The sequence below is a fragment of the Salmo trutta genome, chromosome 22 (genome assembly GCF_901001165.1).
Source record: "Salmo trutta chromosome 22, fSalTru1.1, whole genome shotgun sequence".
NCBI lineage: Eukaryota > Metazoa > Chordata > Actinopteri > Salmoniformes > Salmonidae > Salmo > Salmo trutta.
This window is the reverse complement of record NC_042978.1, coordinates 5,015,002-5,035,973: the sequence shown is the minus strand read 5'-3', so window position 1 is coordinate 5,035,973 and position 20,972 is coordinate 5,015,002. Positions and strand designations below refer to the sequence as shown.

The window sequence follows — 20,972 nt, the reverse complement described above, 5'->3', positions numbered from 1 at the left end:
CAGACATACTGTACCTCTCCCCATCTTCACAACAACTTTGTCAGTATGACTTTGTCAAACTGACCATCCAATGTTACTCCGACGAGTTCAGCTTTTCAACTTGTTCAATGGTCACACTCTTTATGCACAACTCCAGTTGAGGTTTAGGTCTAAGAGAATGCTCTGAACCAAATACAATGTCTTTGGTTTTAGATGTATTTAAGACCAGTTTATTGTTAATTACCCGATCTGAAACTGACTGTTACTCCTTGCCAAGAGTCTCAGTGAGCTCACTCTCTGTAGGTGCTGATGTGTGGAGTGTGCAATGATCAGCATACATAGTCATTTTAGCTTATCTGATGTTAGAGAAGCTCCCATTGAAGAATACTCTCTTGAGTTCTATTGGATAAGTAACTCTCCAACCATTTGATGGCAGGTGATGTCAAGCCATAACAAGTGATTTTTTTTTTCAATAACAAATTAGGATCAATAACATCAAAGGCTGCATTGAAATCTAACAATACAGCTCCAACTATCATCATATTATCATGTCTTTTAGCCAATCATCAGTCATCTGAGTCAGTGCAGTACAAGTTGAGCGCCCTTCCCTATATGCACGCTGAAAGTCAGTAGTTAACGTGTTCTTTAAAAAAAATAGAGAGAGGAAGATGTAAAGAGAAGGAGAGAGCGCGTGTGTGAATTTGACTCTTAAGTGTTGACATCTTCTCTTCTTCCGATAAGTGGAGAGTTGCCAGATTGTATCCCCTTTAGATCGGGGGGTACTCAAATACTATTTGAGAAGGTCCAGTCACACACATTTCCCAGGTGGCAAAGGCCTGGATGGATATTGTCATTTGTTTATTCATTTTAATAGGTTGGAACCTGCGATCCATTGGTCTCGTTACATTCATTTTCTTTTAGCAACATTGGTGTTGGCAAAGAATGACTTATAGAATCAGGGATATGTGTGGAATCTCTATGCGTGTACACACCAGTGGATTATATTGAACCTTCTTATATCACTATACAGGAGTAGGTAACACAATTTAATAATGTTCAGTAATAAACCATTTATTATAAAGTGTTACTCAGCATTATTCTTTGAGAACAGTGATAGATCGTGTGTATTTGTTCTATGTTATTTTATTAAATGGGTCCCTTAAATCTAAGTATGAATATGAACAATTACATCAATGAGTAGTGTGCGTTTTATTGTCAATTAGAGTTACATGTTACACAGATTGCAATGAATAAAACAAGTTGAAAAAATTCAATCAAATTCAAATGTATTTAAAGTTACCAAAATTTGCTTAAATGTACTGTGCATTTCAAGCAAAGGTGGAAAATACTCTTCTTGTTTGCAGGTTTCATAATTAGGAATACACAATGTTACATATATCATACCCACTGATATTACACTCCATTGCAACATATGTTTAATTACATGATTGAATGATTACATCATTTATCCCAATTAACTTTTTCTCCTTGGTCAGCTCTTCATCCTCTTTTTTGATTACTTTTTATTTCAGTCAACTCTAAGGATGTCGGCAGGTGTGTGCACATGCACGTCTTTCATGTGCTAATCGTTTTTCTCCCATTTATATCAGAGACTCGCGGTTACATCCCTGCAAAACCTTCAGGCAACAGAAGTCCTTAACCGCATAACAATCATCTAAAACAATGCCGTTCTCTTCATTGTCAAATTATTCATTAACTCAATGTCACTTAATTGCCTTTCGCCTTTTCTTTTATGCTAACGAAATAACCAGGATTTCCCCTTCAACAGCGCTTGGTAAACATTATCTAAACTCATCTCAAACGCATTTCAAATGCTCGGCAGGTCAATGTCACGTAATTTCCTCAGCTTTGCTATGAACAAAAACACCAGGATTCCCCCTGAATATCGCTGAGTAAACAGTATCTAAACTCATCTCAAACGCTCGCCACTCCTCATCCCGTCAGGATTAATAGGGGTGTGGAATATGACACTGCTCTGTTGATTCTGCCTGTCAGGAGCCTTCTGCTCTCTTCATTATGGGCCCACTCAGCGATTGTGTGTATGCAAAACATCCCCCTGCCGCACACACATACACAGACACACACACACACTATTTGTGTGTGTATTTCAGTGTGGCGTCATAAATTATGACATGCCGCGGCCTAATGAAGCCATAAGAAATAATGCATATTCACTAATGGAGCGGGCTGCCCCTGGGTGCGCCGGAGCCCGTTACAAATTTACAGTGTATGGTGACAGCAACCAGCCTCATTGGAGAAAACGTCATTGGACGGAAATGCTTCACAGTTACAGTAGTCAACAGGATCGATAGAATACAGATCAGTAAAGCCTGAACTTGTGTTTTTTGTTGTTGTTATAAGCATGCATGAGCCTTTAAAATGTATTGTAAGGCTTATGATATTTGACTGTCTCTCCATGTAGGACATTTTTAACTGACTCAAAATAGTTTTCGTCAAGTTGATAACGAGACATAAGGGGTCATACATGCTTATGCCAAGTCCTACGATGCATAATAACAGCATTGGGATGCATTACTCCTGCAGGCTTAACATAAGTTGTAAAACATTTTTAAATGTAGCCAACTTGCAGGAAGAGGTATGATGAAATGAATCACACAAAATATATTATGAATAAAAAATGTAATATTAAAGCATTCTATTGGAAACCTTAAACACATTCTACTGATGTTAAGAGCCAGCTTTAGGGAAATATCCATCAGTAATTCATTTGATCACTTTCAAGTGAATCCTTGCCTTGCTATTGTTACTTTAGTAGCTCCATTTTCATGTAAACCAAATTCTACTGAAAAAATAAATATATATACAAAAAATAGCCTACAATGCAATGTGTATTCATACTGTAAATATACCCTGCCCAAAACATTTAACCACCAAAAAAGAGATGTAAGCTATGTATGCAACAAAACAGCACTATTGGATACTGCTCCACACTGCAAATGTAATCTGTTCTGCTAGTGCAACCCTTTTCCCCCTATAGCTCCATTTGTTGGTTCCCCTTGCCATGTGACAGATGATAGCTTAAAGTAGTCTCCTTAGTTTGCTGGCGCTATGTGTCACTTTCAGGTTCCATTACCCCTGACAAACTGGAACATTTCTGTTTTCCCCTCTCCGGTGCTGCTCATCGGCCTAAAAAAAATGTGCTGCGTGCTTTGTGTGTCTCTCTCTCTGTCTCTGTCTTGCTCTCTCTCTCTCTCTCTCTTTCTCTCTCTCCACTTTGTTCTTTATTTAGAATTTCCACGCTTTGGTTGCTTCCAGATGCAGGGAGATGCCTTTGAAGGATTTTTTGTTTTGTTTTTGTAAGTGTTGTAAGTCAAGAACAGACTATGGGAAACGTACAGTACTACATAGAGCCATGGCTACATGGACCTCTATTCCACATCAGGTAACTGATGCAAGCAGTAGAATCAGATAAAAAAAAACAGATAAAAATACACCTTATGGAACAGCGGGGACTGTGCAGGGACACACGCACATGATAAGACACGCACTCGTACACATGGATTTTGTATTGTAGATATTTGATAGTAGAGTAGGGCCTGAGGGAACACACTTAATGTGTTGTGAAAAGTGTTATGAAATGTAATGTAATATTTTAAATTGTATATAACTGCCGTAATGTTCCTGGACCCCAGGAAGAGTAGGTGCTGCCAAAGCAGCAGCTAATGGGATCCTTAATAAATACAAATACAGCATGGTATGTTCAGTGTCAAACTCTCTTATTGCCCTGTCTCTCTCTCTCGCTCTTTCTCGCATTTCTCTTTGCTGCAGGTTCGGAGCACAGTTAAAAGGATCAAGGAGAGAAGAAAAGCGCTACGTTTTTCAGTATGTAACCTAGCATCCCTTTTACGTGTGTGTGTGTGTGTGTGTGTGTGTGTGTGTGTGTGTACAGATTCACATAGTTCACCACATAGTTCATACATAGTTCACCATAGTACACACACCATGTTCTTTTCCACATCAATGCTGCAATGTCAGTGAGAAGTAGCCGCTGAGCAATGCTTTTTGTACTGCTGGTGGCAAGCCCCATGTTAGAAGCCCTTATACATCAAACACGCACCTCTGTAATAGCCCCTATGCCGCACGCCGGCCCAGAACCTTCATCCCGACCAATGTCACCCGCACCACCGGGGTTACAAGTTTCTAATCCTGGACGAGCTGTCCCCTGACATTAAAGTGTCAGGCCACTATTTATACTGTTCCCTCCTGCTCCCTGCAATCACTTAGCTCCGGCAAAGCGCTTTAAAAGTAGTTAATAGCCCCCCTCCACACATACACACACCAACCAAAGCCCCCCACCCCTCTTCACACACAACCACTGTCCCCTCTCCTCTCCCCCCTTCTGCAACTCGTCCCTTATGAGTGATCACATTAACTCCTCTCCCGGGTTGTCACGCTTTATGGCTCAGAGCAGTTTGTACCCCAGTCCAGTCCCCCCCCCCACCCACCAACCATCAGGTCATTGAGAAGGGAATCAGACCATTTTTAAAGGCAGATTGATTTTAGAATATCGCCCCTTCTTCCTTTGACCCCGTTACAGTTCCTGACACTGTAAAGATTGTGACTAGTAAAAAATGACTCGGGGGGGGGGGCAAACACACCCCAAGGTAGCTGATATACCGTGCAGCTGTATTATCAGTGTGGGGGTGCTCCTTTTAGTGCTCTCTGGCAATTTTCCAATCTCAAAGTCCGCCATCCAGTTTGCCCATGCAGCGGATGTTTTTTAGCTAATGCTATTTTGCCCCATAAATCCCGCTGAAATACAGTATCTACCTGTCTGTCTGGAGATGGGAGACATTTGGCTCTAGATGACCGAACATGCCCTATATCTCCCCAGTTGTAAAATATAGGATTCAGTATCGTCTCTGGTGGAAGGTACGAATACAGTTCTTCGCAGCATACCATCACTGCATATGGTACTTCAGAAGATAAATGAGACATAAAAAATAGTTTTATCTAAAAGGCTTTTTATGAATGTTTCATAAGGTTGATGTAAAATGATTGTGTGACGCATATCCAGATACACTAGAATGAAGCACGCTGTTCGTTTCCGCTCTGTTTTCTAATTGGCCATTAGTCCATAGATTTCTCAGAAGACACATCAAAGCAAATATTGAAATAAAAAGAGGAAACGCAGCGCAACGTTGTTGTTCACATCTCTTAAATGATCCGGCGCCGCATTCATATCAGCATAGGTATAGTGCAGCGAAGCAAAAAAAAAAGACTTCCAATCGTTACATCTAATGACATTCTGTCATTGTTAATTTAATAATCCTATTGACCGATTTCTCGAGCTGTTCAGCAGCCCCAACATGCAGTAGGTTGGGCAAACAGCCCTTTTAGACCTTCGGGAGTCCCCCCCTCGTTATTTATACACAAGCTCTAGACCAATGTTGCCTGCATGCTTGATACCAACTGCCTGGTGACCCTCATGACCCCACACTTGTACACACACTGCCAGATTGCTTTGTGAAATAAAGCTGTCAGTTGCACCACCCAAATAAAAAAACAACCCCTTTTCAGTACTTTGAGTTCCGTGGCTGTGACAGCACTGAAATATCGATATTGGGAGTGGATTAGTAAATTTTTTACATTTTAATTCAAGTTTTGACAAGATATAGGAAGCAGGGTGCGAACAGTGTGGGTGCATGTGTGTTTCCTGGAGATCTACATTGAGTAGGGGTTGTAAAAGGAGCGGCAGGCATAACTTTGAGTGTTTGTTCAGAGATCTGTGATGCTAGGCATTCCTTCATGACAGACATATGTAATACAAGAGGCCGAGCCCATGGAAGTGCCCTGATGCTCTCTGAAGTCTGTTTAATAGCTGTGCAAACAAATGGGATTCAATGATTGGAGTTTATTTTGGTCTCTTAGAGAGAATTCCCTGTTTTAATTTTGTTAAAATTGTGAAATGTGTCGCCCATAGAGATGGATAGAGAGTGCACTTGCCACAAAACACTTTGATTGCATGCACAATGCCATGGAGGGCTTTCACCATTTTAACTGGGTGGTCAACTGGTCTGCACATGGTCTTCTTTCTTAAATGGGTTTGTTTATAGTTTGTAAGGTTTCCATCCAGGTCAGTAGGAGAATCTGCCAATGAATTACAAGGAGCAGAAGGAGGAAGTTATGTCAGGTTGTTGGCTAGGACAGCTTTCCATTCTAAAGCCCATAGACCTTTTGTCTGTTGGCTGCACTCCCCTCCTCTAAGCCCGCCTCCAAATCAAAACCCCAAACGAGAACAAAGAAGACGCAGAGGGGGAAAAACTTGCATACTCAATGAGAAGAATCGAGACCAAAAACAAGATATTTGATCAACTGAATGCTTTCAAAAGGATGAAATATTATTACCCTTGAGTAATATTTTTGGATAACAAATCAGTTGTTTTATATTTTTTGTTAATACATTTGTTATTTTTATTTTCAGCACACATTTTGTTCTCTTTTGCTTAAAATATAAGTATTATTTTTGTTTACAGTTTTTAATTATTTCTCAGACAATCATTAAGTTCTTGACTCCTTACTCTTCTCCCTGTGCCCCTCCAGAACTGTGCCAGCTCCAGACCCTCCAGCTCATTAACCAGCTCCCGGCCCGCCAGCTCCCCCACGCCTTCCCCCCAGGGCCCCCAAGGTCCCAGCCTGGACGAAGGGGGGGACAAGACCTGCTCCGGCCAGCCCAGCCCACTCCCCAACCCCACCTACCCCCACACCCTAGGCCTTGTGGAGGAGAACGCCAACAGAGGTGAGCCACAAGCTCCCTCACCCACAGTTCCGATGACAATACTACCTACAGGGGTGAATCGATGACTACCTCCCTCAGTGCTCTCTGACCCTCATCCTGAATGCTCCTTTTCTGAATTTCACTCAGAAAAGGAGATCTCAGGCTGTATATTGCGTACCATGGTCTGAGAGCTGAATGAAAGGGGAGAAAAGACGGCTGAAAGAATATACTCAAGCTTTTCACAAAAAAAAAACCTAAATCTTTCAAAAAATATTTAGACACTCATTCTTCACTTCAAAAACATATTACCCTGTGTGGGAGTGTGGCCAAGTGTAGTTTGTAGTCCTACAGACTCCCATGGACATATTGCCCACAGTGGCATGGGTACGCATCTCACCCCAGTCTGTACTTTCTTGCTGTCTTCCCCTCTACAACCTGTACCCTGCCTACCTTCCAACTGTTTAAGTAAATTACGAAAAGGAGGACAGAGTTCTTGTCCTCCTTTTTGTAAATTTAATAAAAAATAAGCATATTACTCAAATGTTGTACAACTTCGAGAGGCAATCATGAAATTCAGGAACAAAAATAAAACAAATAACCTTTGCTGATTTTTCTAAACCAATAATAGTTCCTCTTAGAGGATTTTGAGTATCCTATGTAATTAGGACTGAGAAATATGGAACTTTATTCAATCGAAACCTGAAACCGGATCTTGGCGCAACAAGTGTTTGGAGTCATTTAATCAACAAAAAAGTGTTTTTATATGACATAACATGTCAATTCAACCTCACATTTATTCAAACCATCTTCCTCAAGAACAATCTCATCCTAGTCTTACTGCGGGAACCTGCGTATTGGCTTTGATTGAACAGCGAATCTGCGATGCATTAGGTTGTGAACGAGGAGCGGTGCTTGGCACAGAGAGTGAACCCAGACGTGACAGCTCCTCTGTAGGACTCAAACACTGTCCAGACCGCACAGACTGAACAGCTTTAATGCAGTTCCCTGACCCGTGTATCACTGAGTGGAGTCAATGTAATTGAAGGGGGGAAAACACACATGATAACACACAACACAGCCATGCATGCACACACGCACATATGCACGCATGCACACACAAAGCATTTACGCACATGCACACACACATACACAAACACAACACAGACACACACACACACAGCAGAGGAAAGTTTCTCAAAGCAGTGAAAAAAGGATGGTGGTTTAAAGCATCTCCTTTGTAAGTGACTCAAATACAGAGTCAAGCTGCTATATCTTCTCATTTCATTAAAGCGGCAATCTGGTATTCAAACAATTGCTCAGCCTGACACTTTTTTGGTAAACTGGTGAGGGATGGGTTCAAGGACTGACCACCTATGAGATCAAAATTATGTTTTAACCATGTTTTGAAGATATACATTGTTTACACACAATGGAGTAAAATTAGCTCATATGGGGTTCTGACAGAGAAAAACAGTCTAACTAAGCTCATGAGGCATTTCTATGTTATATTTAAGCAATAAGGCCCGAGGGGGTGTGGTATATGGCCGATATACCACGGCTAAGGGCTGTTCTTATGCACGACGCAACACGGAGTGCTAGGACACAGCCCTTAGCCGTGTTATATTGGCCGTATATCACAAACCCCCGAGGTGCCTCATTGCTATTATAAACTGGTTACCAACATAATCAGAGCAGTAAAAATAAATGTTTTGTCATACCCGTGGTATACGGTCTGATATACCACAGCTTTCAGCCAATCAGCATTAAGTGCTTGAGCCAGTTTATAATCAATCAAGAATAAGTCCAAAAATGGATGTCGCAATCACAGATTGCACCTTGAATATTATACATACAATGCCTTCAGAAAGTATTTATACCCTGTGAATTATTCCACATTTTGTCGTTACAACCTGAATTCAAAATTAATAAAACAATTTTTTTTTACCCATCTACACACATTACCCCATAATGAAAACATGTTTGACAACTTTTTTTGCTAATTTATTGAAACTGAAATACAGAAATATCTCATTTACATACAGTACCAGTCAAAAGTTTGGACACACCTACTCATTCAAGGGTTTTTCTTTATTTTTTTACTATTTTCTACGTTGTAGAATAATAGTGAAGACAACAACACGATGAAATAACATTTATGGAATCATGTAGTAACCAAAAAAGTATTACAAATCAAAATATATTTTGTATTTGATATTCTTCAAAGTAGCCACCCTTTGCCTTGATGACAGCTTTGCACACTCTTGGCAACCAGCTTCATGAGGAATTGTTTTCCAACAGTCTTGAAGGATTTCCCACATATGCTTAGCATTTGTTGGCTGCTTTTCCTTCACTCTGCGGTCCAACTCATCCCAAACAATCTCAATTGGGTTGAGGTCGGGTGATTGTGGAGGCCAGGTCATCTGATGTAGCACTCCCATCACTCTCCTTGGTCAAATAGCCCTTACACAGCCTAGAGGAGTGTTTTGGGTCATTGTCCTGTTGAAAAACAAATTATAGTCCCACTAAGCGCAAACTGGAAGGGATGGCTGCAGAATCCTGTGCAGAATCCGCTGCAGAATCCTGTGGTAGCCATGCTGGTTAAGTGTGCTTTGAATTCTAAATAAATCACTGACAGTGTCACCAGCAAAGCACCCCCACACCATCACATCTCATCCTCCATACATCATGGTGGGAATCACATATGCGGAGATCATCCGTTCATCCTACCAAGACATGGCAGTTGGAGACAAAAATCTCAAATTTGGACTTGTCAGACCAAAGGACAGATTTCCACCAGTCTAATGTCCATTGCTTGTGTTTCTTGGCCCAAACAAGTCTCTTCTTATTGGTGTCCTTTAGTAGTGGTTTCTTTGCAGCAATTCGACCATTAAGGCCTGATTCACACAGTCTCCTCTGAACAGTTGATGTTGAGATGTGTCTGTTACTTGAACTCTGAAGCATTTATCTAGGCTGCAATCTGAGGTGCAGTTAACTCTAATGAACTTATCCTCTTCAGCAGAGGTAACTCTGGGTCTTCCTTTCCTGTGGTGGTCCTCATGAGATCCAGTTTCATCATAGTGCTTGATGGTTTTTGCGACTGCACTTAAAGAAATGTTCCGTATTGACTGACCTTCATGTCTTAAAGTAATGATGGACTGTCGTTTCTCTTTGCTTATTTGAGCTGTTCTTGCCATAATGTGGACTTGGTCTTTTATCAAATAGGGCTATCTTCTGTGTACCACCCCTACCTTGTGACAACACAACTGATTGGCTCAAACATATTAAGAAAGAAAGAAATTCCACAAATTAACTAGGCACACCTATTAATTGAGATGCATTCCAGATGACTACCTCATGAAGCTGGTTGAGAGAATGCCAAGAGTGTGCAAAGCTGTCATCAAGGCAAAGTGTGGCTACTTTGAAGAATCTCAAATATAAAATATATTTTGATTTGTTTAACAATTTTTTAGTGACTACATATGTGTTATTTCATAGTTTTGATGTCTTCACTATTATTCTACAATGTAGAAAATAGTAGTAATAAAGAAAATGAGTAGGTGTGTCCGAACTTTTGACTGGTACTTTAAGTATTCACACCTTTGAGTCAATACTTTGTAGAAGGACTTTTTGCACTGATTACATCTGTGAGTCTTTCTGGGTAAATTTTTCCACTCCTGGATTGTGCAACATTTTCCCTTTATTCTTGAGAAAATTCTTCAAGCTCTGTCAAATTGGTTGTTGTAAGTCAAAACTGTAACTAGGCCACTTTGGAACATTCACTGTGTCACGCCCTGATCTGTTTCACCTGTCCTTGTGATTGTCTCCACCCCCTCCAGGTATCGCTTATTTTCCCCAGTGTATTTATCCCTGTGTTTCCTGTCTCTCTGTGCCAGTTCGTCTTGTATGTTTCCAAGTCAACTCGCGTTTTTCCCGTTCTGCTTTTTGCATTCTCCTTTTTCTAGTCCTCCCGGTTTTGACCCTTGCCTGTTTCTGGACTTTGTACCCGCCTGCCTGACCATTCTGCCTGCCTTGACCACGAGCCTGTCTGCCACTCTGTACCTCCTGGACTCTGATCTGGTTTAGACCTTTTTGCCTGTCCGCGACCATTCTCTTGCCTACCCCTTTGGATTAATAAACATTGTAAGACTCCAACCATCTGCCTCCTGTGTCTGCATTTGGGTCTCGCCTTGTGCCTTGATACACTGTCTTTGTAAGCAACTCAAGTGTAGATTTGGCCATGTGTTTTATTTTGAATTTTAACCTTTATTTAACTAGGCAATTCAGTTTAGAAAAAAATCTTATTTTCAATGATGGCCTACCGGGGAACAGTGGGTTAACCTCTCTGGTATCATTGGGACGCTAGCGTCCCACCTCGACAACAGCCAGTAAAATTGCAGGGCGCCAAATTCAAACAGAAATCCCATAATTAAAATTCCTCAAACATACAAGTATTATACACCATTTTAAAGAAACTTCTTGTTAATCCAACCACAGTGTCCGATTCAAAAAGGCTTTACTGCGAAAGCACACCATGCGATTATGTTAGGACAGCGCCTAGCCACAAGAAACCATACAGGACATTTTCCAGCCAAGGAGAGGACTCACAAAAGTCAGAAATAGCAATTAAATGAATCACTAATCTTTGATCTTCATCTGGTGGCACTCCCAGGACTCCGTTACACAAATGTTCAATAAAGTCCCTCTTTATGTCCAAAAACCTCAGTTTCAATTGGCGCGTTATGTTCAGTAATGCAACACCCGGTGAAATTGCAGAGAGCCAAATCAAATTACAGAAATGCTCATCAACATTGATGAAAGATACAAGTGTTATACATAGGATTAAAGATAAACGTCTTGTTAATCCCGCCACTGTGTCAGATTTCAAAAAGGCTTTATGGCGAAAGCACACCATGCGATTATGTTAGGACAGCGCCTAGCCACAAAACACCATACAGACATTTTCCAGCCAAGGAGAGGACTCAGAAATAGTAATTAAATTAATCACCTACCTTTGATCTTCATCTGGTGGCACTCCCAGGACTCCATGTTACACAATAAATGTTTGTTTTGTTCGATAATGTCCCTCTTTATGTCCAAAAACCTCAGTTTTGTTGGTGCGTTTAGTTCAGTAATCCAAAGGCACAAAGCGCGCTCTCAACATCTAGATGAAAAGTCAAAAAAGTACCATAAAGTTCGTAGAAACATGTCAAACGATGTTTAAAATCAATCCTCAGGTTGTTTTTGTCATAAATAATCAATAATATTTCAACCGAACAAAAGCTTCGTCAATAGAAAAGGAGAAACAAGAAAGGTGCGCTCCTGATCACATGCTGGACTCATGTCTGGAAATTTCCACTGTCCACTCATTGAAAGTGCTGTATCTCCCTCATTTTTCAGGTGTAAAAGCCAGAAACAATGCCTAAAGACTGGCCACATGTAAGTCTTTGAATGGTGGATAGGCTTTCAATGGAAAAACAGCCTTTCAAAATAATAGTACTTCCTGGATGGATTTTCCTCAGGTTTTTGCCTGCCATATCAGTTCTGTTATACTCACAGACATTATTGTAACAGTTTTGGAAACTTTAGAGTGTCTTCTATCCAAATCTACCAATTACATGCATATCCTAGCTTCTGGGCTTGAGTAGAAGGTAGTTTAATTTGGGCATGCTTTTCATCCAAAATTCTGAATGCTGCCCCCTACCCTAGTGAAGTTAACTGCCTTGTTCAGGGGCAGAATGACAGATTTTTTACCTTGTCAGCTCAGCGTTTCGATCCAGCAACCTTTCGGTTATTGGCCCAACAGTCTAACTACTAGGCTACTAGGTTATTGTGTTTTACGTTAAGGTGAATTCATCTTCCAGTGTCTGGTGGAAAGCAGACTGAACCAGGTTTTCCTCTAGGATTATGCCCCAGTCCTTAACGATTGCAAGCACACCCATAACATGATGCAGCCACCACTATGCGTGAAAATATGGAGAGTGGTACTCAGTAATGCATTGTGTTGGATTCGCCCAAACATACTACTTTGTATTGAGGACAAAAAGTGAATTGCTTTGCCACACTTTTTGCAGTATTAATTTAGTGCCTTGTTACTAACAGGATGCATGTTTTGGAATATTTTTATTCTGTACAGGCTTCCTTCTTTTCCCTCTGTCAATTAGGTTAGAATTGTGGAGTAACTACAATGTTGATCCATCCTCAGTTTTCTGGAATGCCTCAGCGGTTTCCTTCCCCTCCGGCAACTGAGTTAGGAAGGATGCCTATACCTCCAAAGTGTAATTATACTAAACAAAAATATAAACGCTGCATGCAACAATTTCAAAGGTTTTACTGAGTTACAGTTCATATGAGGAAATCAGTCAATTGAAATAAATTCATTCGGCCCTAATCTATTGATTTCACATGGCTGGGAATACAGATATGCATCTGTTAGTCACAGATAACTTTTTTAAAAAATGGGCCTTACAATGGGCCACAGGATCTCATCATGGTATTTCTTTGCATTGAAATTGCCATTGATTAAATGCAATTGTGTTTGTTGTCCGTAGCTTATGCCTGCTCTTACCATAACCCCACGACACCATACACGTGGTCTGCGGTTGTGAGGCCAGTTGGACTTACTGCCAAATTCTCTAAAACGATGTTGGAGGCTGCTTATGGTAGAGAAATGAACATAACATTTTCTGGCATCAGCTCTGGTGGCCATTCTTGCAGTCAGCATGCCAATTGCACGCTCCCTCAAAACTTGAGACATCTGTTGCATTGTGTTGTGTGACAAAACTGCACATTTTAGAGTGGCCTTTTATTGTCCACAGGTGCACCTGTGTAATGCTGTTTAATCAGCTTATTGATATGCCACACCTCAGGTGGATGGATTAGCTTGGCAAAGGAGAAATGCTCACTAATAGGGATGTTAACACATTTCTAAACTATTATTGCACACGGTGAGCCCATGCAACTTACAGTATTATGTGACTTGTCCATCAGTTACAGCAAGCGAGGGGGCCCACAAAACGCAGCCGAGGCCAATTTTATTTAATTATTTGTGAAGCACAAACATAAATATTGTTTGTCAGCCGTTATTATCCAGCTAATTTCCTGTGCGGCACCACCTCCCATATCAATGTGCTCCGCTCTGCATGATTGAGCGTCTAGTGAGCTTTGCGCTAGCATTGTACTGCTCTGCTTTACTCTACTGTATGCATATGTAATGCTCAGCGGAGCCCCAGCGCTCGCACGACCACTCTAACTAATCGTCTTGACGAGCCCGCCCATAATCCAACGCAACATGAGCAATGATTGAATATTTTTTTTTAATACCGGGCCATTTTTTTAAACCGTCGGCAAGTAGCGGGTAGGGCACCCCCCTGACCGCCAAGGGAGCAGTGGAACTAGATAATGTGAGGAGGACACGGAGGGAGGGAGGGAGGGAGAGAGAGAGAGAGAGAGGGAGAGAGAGGGAGGGGGAGAGAGAGAGAGACAGGGTGATGAAGGATGGAGTTTAACGAATGAAAAAGAGAGATAGATAGAGAGCGAGCCAGCGAGGAGAGATGAGGTTGATTGTGTGCACTGTCTGTGGGTGTTGTTGTATTGTGCATATAGTACGTACGAGCTGAGCTCTAAGGAAGTGTAAAGTGTGGCGATCTATAACTCTATTTAACAGAATGAACATTACCCAATACCAAGACATTTTATCCAAAAACCTGCTTTGGCTCTAGCAGGAGGCTGACACTAGTGGATTTTCCAGTAAGACAATAACCCCGAGCACTAATCAACATCCACAAAGGAATGGTTAATTGATCACAAAATAAAAGTCTCAGTCTCTGGACTTGAACCACATTGAAAACCTGTGGTTTGAACTGAAAAGGGCAGTCCATAAGAGCAGAGAAAGGATATCAAGGATCTGGAAAGATTCTATTTGAAAGAATAGTCTAAGATCCCTCCCAACGTGTTCTCCAATCCCATAAAACATTTTAGAAAAAGGCTGTGTCGTTATCCTCACGAAATTGTTGGCATCCTTGAAATAAATAATACGAATACTGAGTTATATGGTATGCAATTTTTTTTAAATTATGTTATACTAATACAATTGCTCAGAGAAAGAGATTTTGTTTAACAGGAAATAAAAAAAATATCATGTGTGATGTTCATACAGAGAGGCACTGTTGACATGTTTCAGGGCTTTCACAACAACTTTTTGTTTAATATTACTGTAGAAATATAATATAATTCTATAAGTTCTAATAGAAAATGTTTTTCTAAAATAATAGTGTTAAGTCAATATAAACAAGGGTTCTAATGGTCAGATTTTCTCCTCTAGCATCTGTTGTTCCCCTTTTATTTGTGCACCACATTTTTGGAAAGCTGTTTTACTTATAATACTCAATGTTGTTGTTTCAGCTCCCCCTTATTTTAATGGACTTACTGAAAGTCAATGTTTCTTAGAGCAACTATAAAAACCCTAAATAACAACTGTGAAAGTGACGAAACAAAAGTGAATTCCTATCTACAGAAATATTGAAGATTTGTGCATTGTCCCTGGCCAATAATAAATCAAATAAAGTAAGTCAAGGGTATGCTTCCCTAATGGCCCCCTATTTCCTATATAGTGCAATACTGTTAACCAGGGCCCATAGGTCTCTGGTCAAAAGTAGTGCACTATATAGGGTGCCATTTGGGTATGCAACTTAAGTGAAGTTGTCAGTGCGCAGCCTGCCAGGATTCTATCCACATAGCACTCTAGTAAAAAGTAGTACACTATATTGGGTGTAGGGGGCCATTTGGGACTCAGCCTAAGTCAAGTTGTCAGTGCGCAGCCTGCCATGATCTGATCCCTAGTGCTGTCTGTCGTCTCTGGGTACAGGCCCATCTCCTGTAGGTGAAGGAGAAACCATATGGCTGTACTGCTAACATCTGACTCGCCCCCCTCTTAACATGTGTTTCTCAGCATCAGCTGCAATTAGGGGCCTACCATTGCGTCTAAATAAAGGGGCTCGTCTCTCTATTGCATGCAGCCGCAGATTACCCCCAGAGCTCCCCACCAACACCAATGTGGTGCATGGGGATGGGGGGATGACTTCTCCTCCTCCATCCCTCTTTCATTCCCTCCCTCCTGGCCCGCTGCTTGTCACACACGTTTAGCCTGATTCATTGACACGCCACAGGATCTGGGGCCTCCCAAAACGCCCCAGAGACAATGACAGCATCACCTTCTCTCCTTCAAACTCATCTGTAGTACACCTTTTTAGTCCTCGTTCACCTTGTTCAAACAAAAGCTGCATGTGGAGGTATCCGGAACAAACATTTCTGTTTGTGTGATCATTAGCACAATATTGATGTTGTGAAGCTAAAAGGAACACCAGAGCGCTCTCTCGCTGTTTTTCTGCCTCACTGTGGGAATTTCCATATACCGGTTTTGATTGAATAGCGGCAGTAACGGGGTAAAGTTATCGTTTCCAGCTAGCCATAACATAGCATCGTGATTCTTAATCCACCGTATTGGTTTAGCCTGTTTCTGTTTCGTCTGCTGTGTTCCAGCAAGGTTAGTTTGTCACCCTATCACAGAAATAAGAGAGTGTATTGAAGTGTACTACCAATTTTTATTAGTCAGGTTTTACTAATTTGATTTATACTGTAGCTCTTGAAAGACGATAACTTCAAACGTCATTTCCGTGTTTATCCGTGTAAAAACAGAAATGCTATGTTTTCAATTACTGATTCCAGTTGGAAAAACAGCTGGGCACATCTATCCAGGTATATGCTCCTATTTTCTTAAGGAATGAGTTGTTACATTGGGGATTGGCATCACATCGATAATTGCACTAGCAGAATTACAGACACCAGCAAACCCTGGTGCGGCGAGAGGGAGGTGTACTCTCCATGGTGGCTTATGGTCAACGTCTCGCTGATGCAAAGTGATGTGTACTAATTCTACATCTGGTCAAACAAAACAGGCCCCAGAAGTTCAGCCAATGCAAAAATCACTTCCCTTTCTCTCTTCCTTTCCTTCTTTCCTCCTGCCCTCTCTTTATTCAAGCCATTTATGCATCTTTATTCATTTTTCTCCCGTCCACAATGATTGACAAATAACTGGGGGTGACCTTGAAGGTTGTATGCTTTGAGCTTTAGCTTGCTCAGCCTTTGTTTAGTGGATCTGTGCCGCTGTATCAGGGCCTTGTCATTTGGACTGAGGCTTTGAGGACTTGATTGTAGCCTACAGTCTAAATACCCAAACAAACTGCTGGGGCCAAAATGTGCTATTGGTTTGCTGTGTATTTACATTCCTTCCTTCTTCTCACTCTGTCTTTCTACATCTCTCTCTCTTCTATGTTTCGCTTTCTCTCTCTCATCTCTCTCTTGTCTCTCTCTCTATCTCTCCCGTCTTTTCCTCTCTCTGTCTCTTCTCACTCCCTTCTCCACTCCCTCTTTATCTCTGAATGGCACATGCAGGATCTCTGGCCTAGAGTCATATGTTTACACGCAAACCAGTTTGGGGGAAGAAATTAAGTTTTGAGATGTCAATTTAGGAATTCCATATTCTTAATTTCCTTTTTCCTTGGGGCCATATTATGTGAAATCTGTAATTCATTCTGAGGTGAACTTTAACTCTGGCACCCGCATGTTCTTGCGCTCATGCTCCGGCACTTCATATTTATCAGACACACAGCCAATGAACAAAGGAAAAGCTGAAATATTGAACGCGTGTTGTCGCTCTTAGGGCGCTTTAAGTGTGAATGTTTATGCATATGCACTCGACTGTTTCAAAGCGTGCCGGGTTCCAAATGTGTTTTCCTACTCGTTTCGCATAAGGCTTGCTTGAGCAAAGTTGGGGACAGAAATCTATTCATAATTCAAAGAAACAACAACGGCGAGTTGAAAGCTATAACAAATTGGAGGGAAAAGTTGAATTTGTATCTTCTTAGGAGGCTGACTCCATAATACATACTGCTCCCACTGTGTGGTAATGGGATATATGATGGATGGCCAACCAGCATAGACTCCCATTCCTTCTCTTTGCTATTCATCTGTTTATCTATTTATTCATTTCTTCCGTCATCCAGTGAGACCCAGACTAACTGTGGATTTGGCCCAGGCTCTGGAGGGTTCGCCGTAAGTGGCCTAAAAGGTATATTTCACCCAAATTACACAATGACATATTGGTTTCTGTACTCTGTTAGCAGTCTATGCAGTAAGATGTCAGCAATCCATACTTTGGTTTTGTGTACCTGGGCACTGTCTTCAAATGTGTCACTTTGTAATTTGGGTGAACTATCCCTTTAACATGGTTGTTTATCAAAAGAAGGATGGATGCTACAATTTACTATAGATCCTGTAGGGCGTTTTGGTGTTGATTGATGTCATTGGTGGCACAAGGTGCAGTGTGGCTTTGGCTTCCTCAAAGCAGATTTGATGTGGTTGTTGTTAGCCCATAAGTTAAAGGTACAACTGCCTCCACTAACCTATTGTGCCAAACAACACCCCTTGGCTGTGGTATAAACTTTAATACTTTGTTGAAATACAGTACATTAACAATCAATGTCGAGACATTGTACCTGTCTTGTAGATTATGCACTCTAAAAAAATGTACTTTAGAAGAGTATACTGTACATACACCACTACAACCAGACCAGTTGTTTCTCAAGATGTCGCTCTAGCTAGGCAACCTCGACCTAAAGAACTGAAATTCCTGATTTTACCTGGATTATGTTGGAGAGGCTTCCATTAAAGAACACACTCTGTGTTCTGTTGGACAGGTAACTCTTTATCCACAATATAGCAGGGGGTGTGAAGCCATAACACTTTTTTTTTCCAGAAGCAGACTATGATCGATAATGTCAAAAGCCATCCTGAAGTCTAACAAAACAGCCCCCACAATCTTTTTATCATCAGCCCATCATCAGTCTTTTGTGTAAGTGCTGTGCTTGTTGAATGTCCTTGCCTATAAGCGTGCTGAAAGTCTGTTGTCAATTTGTTTACTGTAAAATAGCTACTTTTTTTTTCAAAAGTTTAGTAAGGGTTGGTAACAGGCTGATTGGTTAGCTATTTGAGCCAGTAAAGGGGCTTTACTATTCTTGCGTAGCGGAATTACTTTTGCTTCTCTCCAGGCCTGAGGGCACACACTTTCTAGTAGGCTTAGATTGAAGATATGCCAAATAGGAGTGGCAATATCGTCCGCTATTATCCTCAGTCATTTCCCATCCAAGTTGTCAGAACCCGGTGGCTTATCATTGTTGATAGACAACAATACTTTTTTCACCTCTTCCACACTCACTTTACGGATTTCAAAATTACAATGCTTGTCTTTCATAATTTGTTCAGTTATACTGTACTTGGATGTGTAGTGTCATCGTTTGTTGCTGGCATGTTTGCTAATCTTGACAATGAAAAAAATCATTAAAGTAGATGGCAACATCAGTGGGTTTTGTGCTGAATGAGCCATCTGATTCAATGAATGAGTTTTGCCTTTTTGCCCAAAATTTCATTTACGGTGCTCCAAAGCTTTTTACTATTAATCTTTATATAATTAATCTTTGTTTCATAGTATAGTTTCATCTTCTTTTTATTCAGTTTAGTCACATGATTTCTCAATTTGCAGTACGTTTTTGAATCGGTTGTGTCAAGTGCAGCAGCTACTGTAGTTGCTCCTCATTACACACAAACAGACCTGCAAATATTATTTAAATCATCAACAGAGGAATTACTACAAAAGTTATTGTATGATCTCTTATACATTGTGTTAGGCCAAGCCTTAAGAACTTTGGTTTTCCTAGATATGGCTACTATATTATGATCACTCCATCCATAGGATTTGGATACTGCTTTAAAAGCGCATTTCTGCAGCATTAGTAAAGATGTGATAAATACATGTTGATGATTTCATTGCTGTGCTGTTTGTAACTACCCTTGTAGACTGACACTGGTTACAGTTTGAAGCTTTTTCTTGAGTGGGTAGCTTGATAAAAGCCAGTCAATATTGAAATCACACAGAAAATATACAGTTGAAGTCGAAAGTTTACATACACTTAGGTTGGAGTCATTAAAACTCGTTTTTCAACCACTCCACAAATTTCTTGTTAACAAACTATAGTTTTGGCAAAGTTGGTTAGGACATCTACTTTGTGCATGACACAAGTCATTTTTCCAACATTTGTTTACAGACAGATTATTTCACTTATAATTCACTGTATCACAATTCCAGTGGGTCAGAAGTTTACATACACCAAGTTGACTGTGCCTTTAAACAGCTTGGAAAATTCCAGAAAATGATGTCATGGCTTTCGAAGCTTCTGATAGGCTAATTGACTTTGGTGCAAAAAGTGCAACTCAATCCCAGGACAAGAGCAAAGGACCTTGTGAAGATGCTGGAGGAAACGGGTACAAAAGTATCTATATCCACAGAAAAACGAGTCCTATATCAACATAACCTGAAAGGCTGCTCAGCAAGGAAGAAGCCACTGCTCCAAAACCGCCATAAAAAAGCCAGACTACGTTTTGCAACTGCATATGGGGACAAAGATCATACTTTTTGGATAAATGTCCTCTCGTATGATGAAACAAAAATATAACTGTTTGGCCATAATGACCATCGTTATGTTTGGAGGAAAAAGGGGGACGCTTGCAAGCCGAAGAACACCATCCCAACCGTGAAGCATGGGGGTGGCAGCATCATGCTGGGGGGGTGCTTTGCTGCAGGAGGGACTGGTGCACTTCACAAAATAGATGGCATCATGAGGAAGGACAATTATGTGGATATATTGAAGCAACATCTCAAGACATCAGTCAGGAATTTAAAGCATGGTCGCAAATGGGTCTTCCAAATGGACAATGACCCCAAGCATACTTCCAAAGTTGTGGCAAAATGGCTTAAGGACAACAAAGTCAAGGTATTGGAGTGGCCATCACAAAGCCCTGACCTCAATCCTATAGAACATTTTTGGGCAGAACTGAAAAAGCGTGTGCGAGCAGGGAGGCCTACAAACCTGACTCATTTACACCAGCTCTGTCAGGAGGAATGGGCCAAAATTCACCCGACTTAATGTGGGAAGCTTGTGGAAGGCTACCCGAAACGTTTGACCAAAATGTAAACAATTTAAAGGCAATGCTACCAAATACTAATTGAGTGTATGTACACTTCTGACCAACTGGGAATGTGATAAAAGCTGAAATAAATAATTCTCTCTACTATTATTCTGACATTTCACAACCTTAAAATAAAGTGGTGATCCTAACTGAC

General features: G+C 40.9%; 1 protein-coding gene across 2 annotated transcripts in view; it reads left to right on the top strand.

The window, feature by feature from the left end:
- Nucleotides 1-20,972, top strand: part of LOC115157948 (adhesion G-protein coupled receptor D2) — a 179,233-nt gene that overhangs the window by 92,358 nt on the left and 65,903 nt on the right. For both annotated transcript variants that reach the window (XM_029706305.1, XM_029706304.1), the window contains 2 exons: nt 3,790-3,843; nt 6,565-6,760. In XM_029706305.1, the coding sequence (XP_029562165.1) occupies nt 3,790-3,843; nt 6,565-6,760 (250 nt within the window). The remainder of the gene's footprint in view (nt 1-3,789; nt 3,844-6,564; nt 6,761-20,972) is intronic.